Below are 17229 nucleotides of genomic sequence, written 5' to 3' on the forward strand. Positions count from 1 at the left end.
ATTTGCAGTTCATATATCTGATAAAGGATTTATATTCATAAGAACGCTCAAAAGTCAATATAGAAACAAACACCCCTATTTAAGACAATGGGCTAAAGACATGAAAAGAGATTTTACCAAAGATAGGAGAAATTTTCAGGTGGCACAAATAAATAGGAAATTTCAAGCCAGAATGGTAAGTTTGTGAGCTAATGCCACAGCACTCTGGGGGACAGGGTTTTAATGTGCATCATGAAGTGGGTTAAAATATCCATTCAGAAAAAAGGGTTTCATACAAGATGTAGAGACCCCTTCCTGCTTTACGAAACCCTCACTGAAAGACAAGAAACTCCATACACTGACAGAGGAAAGGGATGAAGAAACCGATTCTACCAGGGTCTCTAAGACAACAAAGGCTCTCTGAAAACATCTGAACTCCAAGCTCGTGCTTCATGTGAAGGTGGGATCCAAATTCATACTCCATTTAAGAGGCAAAAATCCCCAAGCAAAAATTCAAAAATAACATAATTCTAGATTGATCAAATCACTTAGAGCTTAAGGATAAGGAACACAAACATAAACGTTCTCTAGGAGAATTTTTATAAAACCAGGGTGTGTGGGACAATCAATCATAGGAAAAAAATAATGAAAGGAATCTCATGCAACTGCGTGCACGCACACACACACACACACACACACACTCACACACACACCAAAGAACAGCTGGAAACAATTGGCAGCAAGAAGTAGCAAATCCAAAAAACCCCAGAATGATTAGTATTCCCAAGCCTGAAGTTATGAAACAACCTAAAAGAGAGTATAAAATGAGTATGGCTGAATCATTAAAAATATATTTATATATATAGATAAAGATATATATAATATATATATAATAGTATATATATTATATATATCTATATATATAGATAGATAGATATAATAGTAAATGTAATGAAACAATCAGGACCTCATGAGAAAAGAACAAATCAAATTTTTTTTTTTTGAAAGAGCCAAACGGGCACCTGGGTGGCTCAGTCATTAAGCATCTGCCTTTGGCTCAGGTCATAATCCAGGGTCCTGGGATAGAGCCCCACATCTTGATCCATAAATTTAATTCAGTAAGTGCTTAAACAACAAATTTTAACTTTCAGTATCACATATGTTCATTAAAATCGAAGAATAATCTCTAAAATACTTTAAATAAATGTACAAATGAATGAATGTAAAAATAAAATACTTATTTAAAAAGAGAGTAATAACAACTACACTGGAATTAAATTTTAAAAAGAGAGAGAATAAAAGTAAATGAGCCACAATGGAACATGTAGAATAGACCAATCACAATTTTAAGTGCTTTCCATGTTTTATCACTTTAAGCTCACAAAGTTTTAGGTGAATGTTATCCCTTTTTGTATATGAGGAAGCAGTCTCAAATGGGTTAGGTACCCTGGTTACGCCTGCACAATTACTTGCTAATTAGCAAGTAATGGAACCAAGCCCAAAAGATTATTTCTAGACCCCACGCTCTTGACCACAGCTGTGTGAGATAAAGCAAAAGAGGAGAAAAGCAGAGCAAAGCAAATAGAAATCACAAAATAAGATGCTAGAAATAAAACATCATCCATAATCACAACATGTTTAGATGGAAGAAATGAGCAAGTTAAAAGATCTACAGATTTCATCCGTTTCCCTGAAATAAACCAAAATTGAAATTGAAAACAGATTGAAGGTTAAAAAGAATGCATAAAGAGGTCAAAAGTTAGAGACAGAAAAAAAAGAACAGATAAAAAGTAACCTTTAGGAAGGGGACCATTCAAGCCTTCCACAGGTCCTCAATTTCTTAGAACCCAGTTTGGTCCTCGTTCGGCAGCTCTGCATCTGAACAATATACGGGATCGCCCAGAGCCTTGGTGGTTCTGCCTGTAAAGCAGATCTACAGAACAGTCCCTCCCTCCCGCCCGCCAATTTTTATGGACTGCCTACTGTGTTTCAGGCACTGGTTTACCCTTGCGGAGCCCATGTTGTAGCAGGAGGATCACAGAGAACCACAGACATGATAACCATGTAAACTGGATATACTGTAGAGAAAGAAAAACGGTGTGATCAGGGAGATGGGGGTGCTGGACAGGAACAAGGGGAATGCAGTGCCCAGTCTGGAAGGATGGTCAGTGTCCGCCTCATTCAGAACACTGAGGAGGGGGCTCTTACTTTGCTAGGACACCAACAGAGTTCTACAAGCTGGTGACTTCAACACCAGAGATTCGTCTTGCTTCCTTCTGGAGGCTGTGAGGGGTGATCTGCTCCAGGCCTCTCTCCTTGGCTTGCACTCTCCCGATTTCTCTTCACATTATCTTCCTCCTATGCGTGTCTCTGTGTCTGAATGTTCTGTTTTTATAAGGACACAAGTCATATTGGCTGGGGGCCCACCCTCATGACCTCATCTTAATGAATTACATCAGCAAAACCCTGTTTCCAAATAAGGTCACATTCTCAGGGGGATTAGGACTTCAACATGTGATTTTGGCAGGTCTGGAAGGGTTACAATTTGACCCCAAACAGGGGGCACTGGAGGAGAAACTTTCAAGAGATAAGGGAGTGGGCCAGGTGGATATGTAGAGGGAGAATGTCCCAGATAGAATGGCTAGGGCAATAGGCCCCCCAGTTACAGATGAATGTCTAATGTCTTCAAGGGAGACCACTGTGGCTGGAGCAGGATGAGTCAAGAGAAGAACAGTAGATGAGATCAGATCAGCTGGGGGATGGGGGTGGAAAGCTTTGAGGTCACTGTAACTCTAGCTTCTTTGTGGAGTGAAACTGGAAGCCATTGCAGCTTTTTGAGCAGAGAAGTAACCTGACTTAACTTATATTTAACAGGAACAAAAATGTAAGCCTCTGTGTTGAGCATTCTCATAGGAGCATTACAAAAATTAAGTTAGCACAGAGGCGGGGCACCTGGGTGGCTCGGTGGGTTATGCTGCTGCCTTCGGCTCGGGTCATGATCTCAGAGTTCTGGGATCGAGTCCCGCATCGGGCTCCCTGCTCAGCAGGGAGCCTGCTTCCCTCTCTTTCTCTCTCTCTCTCTCTCTGCCTGCCTCTCTGTCTACTGTGATCTCTCTCTGTCAAATAAATAAATAAAATCTTAAAAAAAAAAAAAAAAAGTTAGCACAGAGGCTGCTTAGTGCCCCAAAGAGGTCATCTGTTACTGTTTATAAGGGTGCTGGTAGTGTCCCACCCAGATTCCTTTATTAGACTGTGTGTCATTCCCAGCTGCTAGGGGTGTTGGCCCACCTGTGCTCCCTTCTCTAGAGAATGGCCCTTGGTCAAAGCAAAAGCCGCCTGCTCCTGAACAGCTTGGAGCTACGAAAGGTCATGTCCTTGCCTCAAGAGGGAATGATTCTGTGGTGCAATCTGTGCCTCCTGTCTGATGCAACAGATACATGGGACATTTTGAAGAGGCTCACAGTGGGTTGAGAAGATGATACCTGCTGTAACACTGCCAACGTGGGCTTTAATGGACAGAGAGAAGACAAGATGAAAGAAGGTTGTCAGACCCCCAAAATTCTACATGCAGGAAACAGATGGATAAACTACTCAATAATAAATACATTCAAGAAAAAGGAAGGATGCTTGCTCTCAACCAATGAGGGCAGATGTCCTTGAAATGAGCATGGCAAGTCATGAATAGAAGAGTCCCCCATGGAGCCAGGCACTCCAGGGCTGGGTGTGGACCAGACCCACTTTCCACAGTGACCCACCCGTGCCTTCTCTGTGAAGCTCTACAACTTCTTTGGCACAGTCTGGGGGCGGGAACAGTACACTCTGTATGGCAACCTCTTCTTTGTCTTCTCCATCCTGCTGAACATTGGGGCGGGCATCTCCATTGCGCTCACCTACTTCCAGTTGTCTGGGGAGGATTACCGCTGGTGGTGGCCATCTGTGTTGGTGGTGGCCATCTGTGTTGAGTGTTGGCTCCACTGGGCTCTTCATCTTCCTCTACTCCATCTTCTACTATGCCCCGTGCTCCAACATGTCAGACAGTAGAGTTTTTTGGCTACCCCTTACTCACTGGTTATGTCTTCTTCCTCATGCTAGGCACCATCTCCTTTTTTTCTTCCCTAAAGGTCATCCATTATTTCTGTTAACCTCAAGATGGACTGAGTTTTGGGTGACAAAATTATTGCTCTTCTCTCCCTTTCTTCACGTCCAGAGGCCCACTGATCTTTCTTACCAATGTCTCTTCTGATTGAGTGACTGAATTGTGTGATGGCATTGTTGCCTTCCCCTTTGCCCTTTGGGCCTCTCTTCCCCCAGAGGGCCTGGAAATTACAAATCTCTATTATATAAGGAGTATATAGTTGAACACTTTAATTTGCCTTTAGTTTTGGTCCTGATTTTTCTTTTTACAATTATCAAAATAAAATTTATTAAGAAAAAGGAAAAAGAAGAAGAAGTAAGGATAATTGCAAGGACAGAGCTGCAGGCCCAAAGAGAAGCCACGAGCCATGAGCCATAGAGGATGATTTCCAGGACTTGCAACCAAATGGAGTCAGCCCAGCTGAATTTCAAAATTGCTTGGGATCGGTGACTCCTCCTTTTCCTTCTAGTTTCTCCCTTTTCTTTTCTTTCTTTTATTTTTTTAAATATTTTATTTATTTATTTGACAGAGATCACAAGTAGGCAGAGAGGCAGGCAGAGAGAGAGAGGAGGAAGAAGGCTCCCTGCGGAGCAGAGTGCCCGAAGTGGGGCTCAATCCCAGGACTCTGAGATCATGGCCTGAGCCGAAGGCAGAGGCTTTAACCTGCTGAGCCACCCAGGCGCCCCATAGTTTCTCCCTTTTCGAACAGTAATGTCTATAACTAGTATGGTGGGCTTGTCTCACCATTGCATTTTGGGAATAAATCATTTATTCTGTAGCTTTACAGACCCACAGATAATTTTTCTTCAAGATGGATCACACCCAGGTCTCAACTGTACCTGACTTAGATGATGAAGATGATGAGATTGGGGGGACACCTGGGTGGTAGAGTTGGTTAACCATCCGCCTCTTGGTTTTAGTGCAGGTCATGATCTCAGAATCATGAGATTGAATCCTTCCTTGGGCTCTGTGCATGCTCAGCACAGAGTCTGCTTGAGATTCTCTCTCCTTCTTGCTCTGTTCCTCCCATTTGTGCCTTCTCTCTTAAACAAATACATAAAAATAAATCTTTTTTAAAAAGATGATGAGATTGAGACTTTTGAGCTAATAAGATTTAGACTATATATTGGACTCTGAGTGGATGACACGGGAGGCATTGGGATGAAGGGAATGTATTCTGCATGTGAGATGCACATGAATATTTGGGGTCAAATGGAAGACTGTGGTAGGCTAATGGTCCCCCAAATAGGTCCATGTCCCAATCCTTGTACCTCACATGACAAAAGGGATTTTGCAGATACAATTAAGATTCTCAGGATGGGAGATTATCATGGGTAATCCAATGCAATCATAAGGGTCCTTATAAAAGAGAGGCAGGATGGTCAGAGACAGAGGTGTAAATCCGAAGTGGAAGAGGCAGTGATACGAGGCCATAAGCCAAAGTGGGAACAGCCTCTGAAAGCTAGAAAAGGCAAGGAAGTGGATTTTTCCCTAAAGCCTTCAGGTGGAACACAGCCCTGATGACCCTGATTTTAGCCCACTGACCCTGATTTTGGACTTCTGTGCTCTAGAACTACAAGGAAATAAGCTAAGTTTTTAGTACTTGGCTATAGTAGCAATAGGAAATAAATTCAGGAACCAACATGAACGTGAAGGCCATGCTGCCCACTTCTCTGTTGTGAAGTTCTTTGTCTCTGAGCTGGGAATCTCGTGTCTTTTGCCAGTTTCCACAAATCTGGGCTAGGCTAACTCAATAGCTTGCAGGAGGGTTCAATCTCAGACCCTTTATAGTTCTCGACCTTCAGTTAATAAAAATGATGGTATGGTCATGGGTATTTATCTAACTTCTAGGAATATTCTTCAGCCTTTTGACTGATAAATCTAGTTCTAAATAAGATACCACTTTAATAGCTTTGAAGCTTAGGAAATAAGAAACAGCCCATGGTTTATATTTGGTTGCTTGAATTATGAATAATAATATTCATATTAGTTAAAGTTAATAGACTCAGCACTCTTCAATGCTAATAGAAAGCATCTATTTGTAAGAATGTGTTAATTAAAAGAAGTATTCCACACTTGTTCTACTGAGTGATGTTAGAGTCTTAAAGAATAATATTTTCCTCAAAAAATATTGTGGCAAAGGGATTTCTTTCAGCAGAATAAATGAAATGTGATGCATGACTCAGGCCACGGGCTCCTCGTGATGATCGAAATTAGGAAGCATTAGAAACATGGGATAATTTTTAAAGGAAATGAAAAATCTGGATGTGTGAAAACAAAGAACCAGAGAAAATTCCTGTGCAATCAAATGCATTTATTTTTTAGCTTAAGCAAGACAGGTGGTAAGCAAATTCATAATGAAAATGCCACCCAGAGATTAGCAGCTGGCTGTGCATGCAACCATGTATGCAAAACCAAGTTTTTCCCAATACCGCGTGCAGATTGGACTCCTTCATGAAATTAACTCTGTGTCACACCCAGTTACTCTGGGTATCTGTTTCTGGGGAATTTACAACCCATTTACCACCTCAGCTGACAACCTTCCCTACATTTCTGGGGACAGGAATGTCATGCAATGTACTATGGATTGGTACTCACTCTAGGAGAGGAGGGACGAAGCTGTCATCTGTAGGGTTTAGCATGGGTGGTCAGAGGGTCTCAGAAGAGCTAATTCAGTACAACCAACAAAAATATTGGCCACAGTGACTGAGATGAGTCTTCTGACATCCCCACAGAGGCTTAGCCCCCTGATAAAAGTTGGATTCAGTTAAGGATTGCATTCATCCCCCCCAAGGGACAGACATGGGGGATCCTACAAGAGATAGGAGGCAGTCCCCTAGCTTACACTGCTTTATGAACACCCCAGCCTCTTCTGGATACAAAGTCTCAAATTCACAAAATATTAGAGCTGGGATGAATCACCTACTCCAGATTCCTCACATATAGTTAACCACGTGGCAGCCCAGAGAGGTAAAGCAACTTGCTAAAGGTAGAGCATGGTAGTAGCAGGGCCAGACTGAAATGCAGTATGCTAACCCCCACTCAAAAACAATGACACAGAGTATGTGGTCAAATTCTTCAACAAGGAGAATGAGACTGTGTAAACTTTTTTCCCCAAGAAGCCTGAACTGTGTTGAAAGGCACAGAGACTCAGCTTATTCAGCTCTTTTCTGAGGGGACTCTTCTCTCTTCCTGTCTCTGTCTCTCATAACCCTCCCACCCACCCACACAAACAATTCTGGTGAATGGAGATTTCTTGCTTTACAAAGACACACCCAACATCTTCAGGAAGACACTTTACAGAGTAGTTTCTCAGTCCAGGTCTTTGTGTGAGGTCTGGGAAACTGGCTTATTTTCTAGAACAATAGGTGGCTCTGAAATCAGAAGATCATCCTCTCCAAAGGAGGAGTTCTGGTCTGTGTTCACAAAGTTGGGGATGTCAAACTTCATGAGCCTGTTCAGCTCCTCCTCTGGCCGCCCGTTGGTTCTAATGGCTTCCTGGAGTTGAACACTGCTGTCAAGGTCTGTGGTCTCTTGACAAGCTTTAGCCCTATCCAAGTGTTCCATTTCATTGATGTAGCAATGAAAGAGAGACCTGGATTCCTCATTGCCCTGTCGAGAAAACACCTTATCTGGCTCCAGTGGTCTTCCAAAGTCTGACACAAAGCTATTCATTCTGAATCTCTTCTCTGAAGATTCTGCATTGCTGTAAGGAGAAGGAAAAGATAAGACTGCTTTACACACCAGCTCAGTCACATTCAGAAATCATGGTTTTGGAGGGTGCCTGGGTGGCTCAGTCAGTTCAGTGTCCGACTCTTGGTTTCACCTCTGGTCTTGATCCCAGGGTCATGAGATCGGGCCCTGCCATCAGCGTGTCTGTGCCATCAGGGAGCACCATCACACTGTCCCCCTGCATACATGTTCTCTCTTTCTCTTTCAAATGAATACTCTCCTAGAAAGTTTCTTTCCATTCAGTTGCTATCCCCTTTAGGAAACACTGCCTTGATTTTGATTTCTATTGATAAGCTTTGTCTATTCTTGAACTTCCCATTAATTTCCACCTCCTATAGGTAACATTTTGATTTTTATCACCACAGGCTAGTTTAGCCTGTTTCTGACATTCATACAAATTGATACAATATATAGCCTCCTGTGCCTGAATTCTTTTGCTTGGTGTAATGGTTTTTTGAGATTCATCCATGTTGTTGCATATAATAATAGTTTATCCTTCTTGCTTAGTGATATTTCATCATATAAGTATATTACAACTTGTTTATTTGTTCAATTAAAGGGCATCTGGGTTGTTGACAATTTGGCACTGCTGTGCTTAGGGCTGCTAAGAACATTCTGGATAAGTTTCTTTGTAGCTATACATTTTTATTGCTCTTGAGTAAATACCTAAGAGTAGAATTACTGGGTCACACAGTAGATCTATGCTTGACTTTTTATGAAACTGCAGTTTTCCAAAAGTGGTTCTGCCATTTTAAACCCTACCACAAAGTATGAGAGTTCCAGTTACTCCTCATCCTTGTCAACATTTGATGATGTCAGTCTTTTCAAATTAGTCACGCTAGTGGGAGAGAAATGGCATCTTGTCAGGATCTGAATGTGCATTTCTCTAGTATCTAGCAATGTTGATCACCTTCGCATGTGTTTGCTGGCTATTGGTTTATCTTCTTTGTGAAGTTTCTATATGAGCCTTTTGCACATTTAAAAAACTGGATTGTTTATTTTTGTTACCAATTTGTGATTGTTTCATAACACATTTTGAATACAAGTCCTTTGTCAAATGTACTGCAAACATTTTCTCTTGATCTGTGACTTGCATTTTATTTTTTAAAATTTTTTTATTTTTTAATTCACATATAATGTATTATTAACCCCATGGGGTACAGGTCTATGAATCACCAGGTTTACACACTTCACAGCACTCACCATAGCACATATCTTCCCCAATGTCCATAACCCAACCACCCTCTCCCTCCCCTTCTCCCCCCTGGCAACTCCCAAGTTTGTTTTGTGAGATTAAGAGCCTCTTATGGTTTGTCTCCCTTCAGATTGCATTTTCATTTTTAAGATGTCTTTTGATGAGCAGCAGCTTTAAATTTCAGTTAATCTCAAGTTATTAATTTTTAAATTTTATATTTAGTGCTTTTTATATCATTTCTAAGAAATAATTGCCTACCCTAAATTCATGACAATATTCTTCTATGCTTTCTTCTAGAAGTAGGGTGTCCAATATAATAACCACTAGCCACAGGGGACTATTTAAATTTAAATTAAGTAAAATAAAATTCAGTATCTCCATTATATCATCCACATTTCAAGTGCCCAGTAGCTACACATGGCCCAGGGTTACCTAATTGGACAGCACAGAGAATAGTTACAACATCATAAAAGTTCTCTTGGATAGAGCTCTTCTAGGAGCTTTTACTGTGGGCATATAATGCATGTTGAGATCGGGATCAAGGTTCATTTTTAAGTTTATCCAGTTGATCCACCACTGTCGTTTAAAAGACTTCCCTTTCATTTTACCTTAGACACAGAAATAGACCATAAGAAAAAAATTCCATTCACAATAGCATCAAAAAAATAGAACACAGGCAAACCTCATTTTACTGCTTTTCATTTCATTACACTTCACAATACTGTGTTTTTTACAAATTGAAGGTTTGTGGCAACCCTGTGTCTGAGAAGTCTATTAGCCCCATTTTTCCAACAGCATTTGCTCACTTTCTGTCTGTGTCACATTTCAGTAATTCTTGCAATAGTTCAAACATTTTTATTATTATTACTTTTTGTTATGGTGATCTGTGATCAGTGATTTTTAATGTTACTCTCTTAATTAGTTTTGGGGCACAACGAACTGCGCCCACACAGGATGGCAAACTCAACTGATACTTGTTGTGTCCTGACTGCTTCACTGACCAGCCTTCCCAATATCTCTCCCTTTTCTTGGGCCTCTCTACTTCCTGAGACACAATGATATTGAAATTGTGCCAACTCATAACCCTCCACTGGCCCTAAGTGCAATTGAAAGGAAGAGTTACATATCTCTCACTTTCAATCAAAAGCTAAAAATGGTTAAGCATACCAAGGAAAACACATCAAAAACCAAGACAGACCAAAAGCTAGTCCTTTTGTGCCAAACAGTTAACCAGGTTGTGAAGGCAAAGGAAAAAGTTCTTGAAAGAAATTGAAAGTGCTGCTTCAGTGAACACACCAATGGTAAGAAAGTAAAACAGCCATATTGCCAATATGGAGGAAGTTTTAATGATCCAGATAGATGACCAAACCAGCGACAAGATTCCCTTCAACCAAAGCCTTATCCAGAGCAAGGCCCTAACTCTCTTCAAATCTGTGAAGGCTGAGGGAGGTGTGGAGACTTCAGAGAGAAAGCCTGAAGTTAGCAGAGGTTGGCTCATGAGGTTTAAGGAAAAACAACCATCTCCATAACATCAAAGGGCAGGGAGAAGTGGTAGGTGCTGGGGTAGAAGCTGCAGCAAGTTATCCTGAAGATCTAGCTGATATCATTAATGCAGGCGGCTACAATAAACAGATTTTTGGTGCAGACGAAACGGACTTCTATTGGAAGAAGATGCCATCTAGGACTTTAATAGTTAGAGAAGAGAAGTCAATGCCTGGCTTCAAAGGACGGGCTGACTCTCTTGTCAAGGGCTAATGCAGCTGGTGACTTTATACTGACGTCACTGTCATGCACCATTCTGAAAATCCTGTGGCACTAAGGAGTTTATGCTAAATTTACTCTGCCTGTGCTCTATAAATGGAACAACAAAGGCTAGATGACAGCACATCTGTTTACAACATGGTTAGTGAATATCTTAAGCTCACTGTTGAGACCTACTGCTCAAAATAAAGATTCCTTTCCAAATAACACTGCTCACTGATAATGTACTTGGTCACCCAAGAGCTCTGATGAACATTTACAGAAACAAGATTCATGTTGTTTTCATGCCCGCTAACACGACATCCATTCTGCAGCCCATGAATCAGGAGAAATTTTGACTTTCAAATCTTACTTTTTAAGAAACACATTTCATAAGGCTATTGCTGTGGCAATCTAGGTAAAGACAAGTCAAAACCTCCCAAGCATTCACCATTCTAGATGCCACTAAAAATATTTATGATTTATAAAAAGGGGTTTAAAAAATCAATATGAACAGGAGTTTGGGAGAAACTAACTCCAATGTTCATGAATGACTTTGAGAGCTTCAAGATTTCCGTAGAGGAAGTAACTGCGGATATGGTAGAAATGGCAAGAGAGCTGGAATAGAAGTGGAGCTGAAGATGGGACTGGGGATCCAAACTTGAAAGGATGAGGAGCTTCTAATGGTTGAGCAAAGAAATTGGATTCTTGAGATGGTGTCAACTCCTGATAAAGATGCTATAAAGATTGTTGAAATGACAACAAAGGATTTAGAATATTACACAAGCTTAGTTGATAAAGCAGCAGCAGGGTTTGAAAACAGACTCCAATTCTGAAAGAAGTTCTACTGTACATAAAATGCTATCAAACAGCATGAATGCTGGGACACCTGGGTGTCTCAGTCAGTTAAGAGTCGCTTATGAGTCTGCCTTCAGCTCAGGTCATGATCCCAGTGTCCTGGGATCAAGTCCCCCATCGGGCTCGTTGCTCAGCAGGGGGCCTGCTTCTCCCTCTGCCTGCAGCTATCCCTGCTTGTGCTCTCGCTCTCTTTCTGACAAATAATAAATAAAATCTTTAAAAACAACAACAATAGCATGAATGCTACAGAGAAATCGTTTGTGAAAGGAAGAGTAAATCAATGAGGCAAACTTCATGTTTACTTTAAGAAATTGCCCAGCCATCCCCACCTTCAGCAACCACCACTCTGATCATCCAGCAGCCATCAACACTAAAGCAAGATCCTCCACCAACAAGAAGATTACTTGCTAAAGTCTCAGACGGCAGTATTTTTTGACCATAAAGAACTTTTAAAGTATGTACACTTAATTTTTAGACATAATGCTATTACAGACCTAACAGACTACAGTATAATGCAAACATAACTTTTATATGCTCTGTGAATCCAAAAATATCATTTAACTCACATTATTACAATATTTGCTTTACTGCAGTGGTCTGGAACCAAATTTACCCTATCTAGAGGGTATGACTGTACTTGGGGAAAAATTAATAAAGGATGTATAAGACCTATACACTGAAAGTTTTAAAACACTACAAATGGAATTAAGGAAGACATTAGTTTATGGAAAAGTAAATCATGCTTGTAATTGGAAGACTTCAGGTGGAAAGCCATAAAACCAAAGACATAAATTAATGAAATTTCCTCCTTTCAAGGGCCAAAAGCCCTTCCATTTTGTCTGACAATATTTAGACTCCAATGCCTTCCAATATTCATAATTTACATTTTGTCTAAATTTTATAGTGGTTAGATGCCAAGGTAATGTAAAGCAAGCTACTCTGCCACTACTGGAACTGGAACCCACCAGTCTGTCATCTCTTGGCCCTTCATGAATTATATATGGTTCCACATCATTCTACAAGTCTTCTCAGTCTCCTCCAGTCTGAGTTGGAATGTTCTCAAGGATTGGGTGCTTCTCTCCATCTGTCTTCTCACTATATATTATACTAATTTCTTGTCTGGAACCCCCATTAAGATTATGACCTCTTGGGGGCAGGTATTGCATGTTTCTTGCCTATGTTCCCAGTACTTAGCACACTACTAGGCATACAGTAGCTGCTCAATAAATTTCTCTTAAATGAATGAATGATGAAAAGATTTTGAAATTAAATCAACCTTTGCCTTGGCAGGAGACCTCTTCTATAGTTCTTATAGGGGCAGACATTAATTCAAGGGTAGCATACCCAATTCAGTAAGAACAAGTGAGCCTTACTAAGAGATGGCCTATTAATAGGGAGATCCTGAGTGTGGACTCTATATTGAGAGATACAGGTGGTCCCACAAAGTAGTCACATTCATATCTGCCCAGCACCAACTTTTGGTGAAGGGAAACACCCTGTCTCTGTCCCCTGCAGTGCTCTGTACATCCTCAAGTTCTGGTCCATAGTCTTCCATGAGGCCTTCCCACATAGGTCCCTGGAACTCATATACCATAGATCTACTAAAAAGGAACATCTTGCAATTTTTATAACCGGCCAGGCTTGAAGGCTATAGGGGCTCAAGTTCCATGGTGAAGACTTCCCGCCACTTATTGGTAAGAACGGCTTTAAGGAAAGCCAGTGAAAATATTGCCCCTCAGCGGTTCCCTATTTTTTAAAGCAGCCTAGCCCTCATGGTCACACCCAAAAATATTCTTATGTATATAATGCAGTGAATATCAAAGGATTCTCACTAATTAGGTAGGGGGTAGTTTGCAGCTGGATGTGTCTTAATTTCATTTTTAGGAAAGAAACATGTGCCATATGGCTAAGGATGACTCTCCAGCCTGTGGATGGTCTGGGGAACTGCTCTATGGGTCTCCCAAAGAGAAGAGAGCTAGTTCTGACTTTCTCATCCTCTCAAATGAAGCTGGCATAGGGGAAAATGATGCTCTACAGCACCTATTAGATCAATTAGGAGAGTGTGAAGTCAACTCATTCTCCTATGGCTTTGGTTACACCTGGGAAAATGAAAAAATACAAGGGCCAAACATCTTAAATTCTACCTTGATTCAAATTACAGTTAAAGCCAGCAGCCAGAAGCTTCAAAGACTGAAACACTGAAAGAAGAGTAACTTTGAGATGTTTACTTGACTAGGAATTAATACCATGTCCTAAGCTCTCACAAGGAAAAGAGAAAACACTGAAGAATGTTTGTGCTATAGGCCATATGTCTGTGTCCCTCCAAAACTGCTATGTTGAAATCTAGCAAAGGTAAAGGATATTTAACCTTAATGAATAGGATTAGTGTCCTTATAAAGAGCCTCAAGCAAGACCCCTCGCTTTATGTGAAGACACGGTGAAGACACAGTGAGAAGTCTACCATCTGGTGAGCCAGATACTGAATATGCCAGCACTTTGAACTTTTAGCCTCCAAAACCATAAGAAACAGATTTATATTATTTATAAGCCTTCTAGTCTACAGTACTCTTCTATAGCAGCCTGAACAAACCAAGACAATTTGTCAGAAAATTTAGAATCACCAATAATTTTAGCATTTTTTATTGTTTTTGTTCCATTCCTACCTATTCTAGATCTTGTCATCATGAAATTGATGATCTAGCTAGTGTGTTCAAGAGAAGTTCTCCTGTGTCATCTTAACTGTTTAAAAATTACAATAGTTTATTCTGATAGGACACTTAGCCTTGAAATCCTGTTCATTTCTTTGTTTTAAGAGTTTGTTATTCCTCATTTTCATCTTGTAAAAAAATGCAACTGAGACTTAACCTATTTGTTGCAACCTTACTAAACTGCACAAGCCAAAATAAAGAGACTGTTCAGACTGTTCTGATTCTTGGTTTTTTCCTTCTTCTCCCCATGGGTTTGGTCATGTATTCCCTGCCCCTGGGGAATTTTCTATACCTGAACAGAGAGCCTCTAACACCCAGTCCTTTGGTACCTGCACTGATTGCCATTATTCCTATGATATTCCCCAGCTCACAAACTTTCACCAGCTCCCCAGACTCTCCACCTGGTCAGCTCAGACTCCCCACCCTTGTATCAACCAGTCTTCCTGGTGTGCTCTCCCACCAGAGTCCCCTTGCTAACCCTACAGTCCAGCCGAATGGCACCTGACCATCCCCAGATGCGCTCAGGACTGTCTGTGTCTGTGCTTTGCTTGTGCTGTTCCTCCTGCTTGATGGGCCCTTCTGTCCATCAAAGTCAGATATCTTCTTCACCGTCCAACACAAATGTCACTGTCTCTAGGGAGACTCTCTGACCTCCCAATGGGAAGGACAGAGTCCTTCCCTCCTGCTGTACTTCACTAACAAGATGCATCTCTTCCTGGCTCATGGAAGAGCTATTTATGCACAGCCCTTCTCCTCTACACCGCTGTGCTGTATTTTATCCATCTTTGCATCTCCTGAAAGGCCTCGAAGTCATTAGAGCCTCAGTGAGTGTTCTGAACAGCTGTGTCTGCAGGTGGCCTGAAGCCCTGGTTCCCATGAAAGACACAGCCTCCCCCAGTGTTAAGTACAGTGCTCCTTCCTCTGTGCCCAAGAGATAAATCAGGTCAGGTGGACAGAACCTCTCACTTCCATTTGGAGAAGGAAAACACCTATAATGCTCCAGGTTATTCCTCTAGGGACTTTTCCAGATTTATTACAATTTTTACAAATGAAGTATTTCTGCTATGCTGAGTCTTAGCATGCCCACGATTGTCTTCAGGTTTGCCTTGCTCAGGAAAAGTGGTGGGCAATCCGGACTTTCAGAAGTCATTCCCAGTGGTCTTTTACAGGTGCGTTAAGCTAAACAATGACCTACAAAGAGTGAAATCTCTGTGATTAACAACTAATGAGAAAACAATAATAACCACTAATATTTACGGAGATGTGCTGAAAGCTTTCTCTCATGTAACAACCCTAGAGGTGCCGGCCCTTCTGTCTGGGTGTGGACGTGCCTTTTGGTGGCTATAGGTGCTAGTTCTCACTTACTAGGAAGATGTCAGTCTCTCTGGGGGCAAGAAAGAGTTCACTGCATTACAACAACCCTCCGCAGAGTCCTGAACAAGCCACAGCTGTGCACTCAATAAGCACCACTTAACTGATGGGAAATTAAGAGTAACTGAATCTGATACATGACATAGGTTTTCTACCTGTCAATGGTGGTAGACCTCACGAAATGTCAGGGCTTCCTCAGGAATACACACCATGTCTGCACCTTGCCAGCTAGTTCCTTTGGACCTTGGTCATTGTCAAAAATACTGAGCACTGACACTTTCTTGCTATAAGCTTTTAGGTGCACTGTACCCATCTTTTAGCGGTGCCATATTCGGGTAAATTGCAATTCAACATAAAATGTAATTTCCATTTCTCTAAGGTCACACACAAACAATTCTGCACTCACTCATAAATGAAGAACATCCCCACTTGGACAAGGTGCTCTTAGGAAAGGCTACAAAAGGAGGGTATTTGAGGCATATAATATCTGGGGTTTGATAGTTTTTTTAGGAAGTCCAAAACAGTCGACATAAAAATGTGATCCAAGCCTTTTCTGTTACTCTCTCTCTGGCAGATTTATGATAATGGGGCTATAATGCTTTAACAAGAAATCACACACAGTAAATGGCCCCTTAGCTGAGAAAGCAGGAGGAAATGGTTTTTTATCTTCATCGTCCATAAAGGATCCAGGTAAGAGGGAATTTTCTGGATCCCCTCCCCCACACACAGCAGCAAATATTCCATAAGAAAAATAATCCCCATTACAGCTGTTTCTTGGGCCTAAAAGCTTTTAAGAAAGGTGATGTCAGCTTTATAATAGTCCTTTTTTCCTCTGCAGTATACTTTACTAGTAGTGTTCTCTAGTTCTGGTTCTCTTCTTCTGGGCCCACAGATTACCCTTCTCAGCCTGGGCAGTGCGTGGGTATGGTTAGTTCTGGCCAATGAGCTGCTGGGAGGAAGGGATGTGCACCACTTCCTGGCTGAAGAGCAGAAGGGCGGTTGTGAGATCTCTGCAGATGCCCTTCCCTGTTAAAGTAACCCAGGAGGCTGAGTGCTGGAGACATTGCAGATACAAGCCGAGAAGCTTCTATCCACCTGTTGCTGACCCTCGGCAAACATGCAGCTTGAGTAAGAAATAACCGTGTCTTGTGTCATACCAAGATCTGAGGAGCTGTTTGTTAGCGTCTCATTACCTCGTCTGATTATTATACATTCCCATTCTTTGCCAAAGCCCTTGAGAAGCCAGTGACTCCAGAATTGAAGTTCTTATGCTGATATGATCCCAGTGTGAAATCTTCAGGGAAACAACTTGTCCATGTTATTGTGATGTCACTGGCTCTGTGTAGTGAATGGATCTCAACTCCCACCATCCAACACTGTTAAATGAAGGTCCAGCCAGAGATGGCAAACACATATTCTCTTGAGTAAACTATGATTGATTCTTGATGGCTGCCCAAAGGGGTGTTTTGGGTTGATTTTTTTGTTGTTGTTGTTGTTTTAAATATTTTTTT

At 41.3% G+C, this 17229-nt stretch overlaps 1 protein-coding gene across 2 annotated transcripts in view; it reads right to left on the reverse strand.

Annotated features, from left to right (window-relative positions):
* Window positions 1-7360: 7360 nt before the first annotated feature.
* MRAP2 (melanocortin 2 receptor accessory protein 2) overlaps window positions 7361-17229 on the reverse strand; it is a 49118-nt gene continuing 39249 nt past the window's right edge. For both annotated transcript variants that reach the window (XM_044236477.1, XM_044236485.1), the window contains exon 4: window positions 7361-7820. In XM_044236477.1, the coding sequence (XP_044092412.1) occupies window positions 7427-7820 (394 nt within the window). In that variant the 3' untranslated portion in view covers window positions 7361-7426. The remainder of the gene's footprint in view (window positions 7821-17229) is intronic.

Source organism: Neovison vison, chromosome 1 (genome assembly GCF_020171115.1).
Source record: "Neovison vison isolate M4711 chromosome 1, ASM_NN_V1, whole genome shotgun sequence".
NCBI lineage: Eukaryota > Metazoa > Chordata > Mammalia > Carnivora > Mustelidae > Neogale > Neogale vison.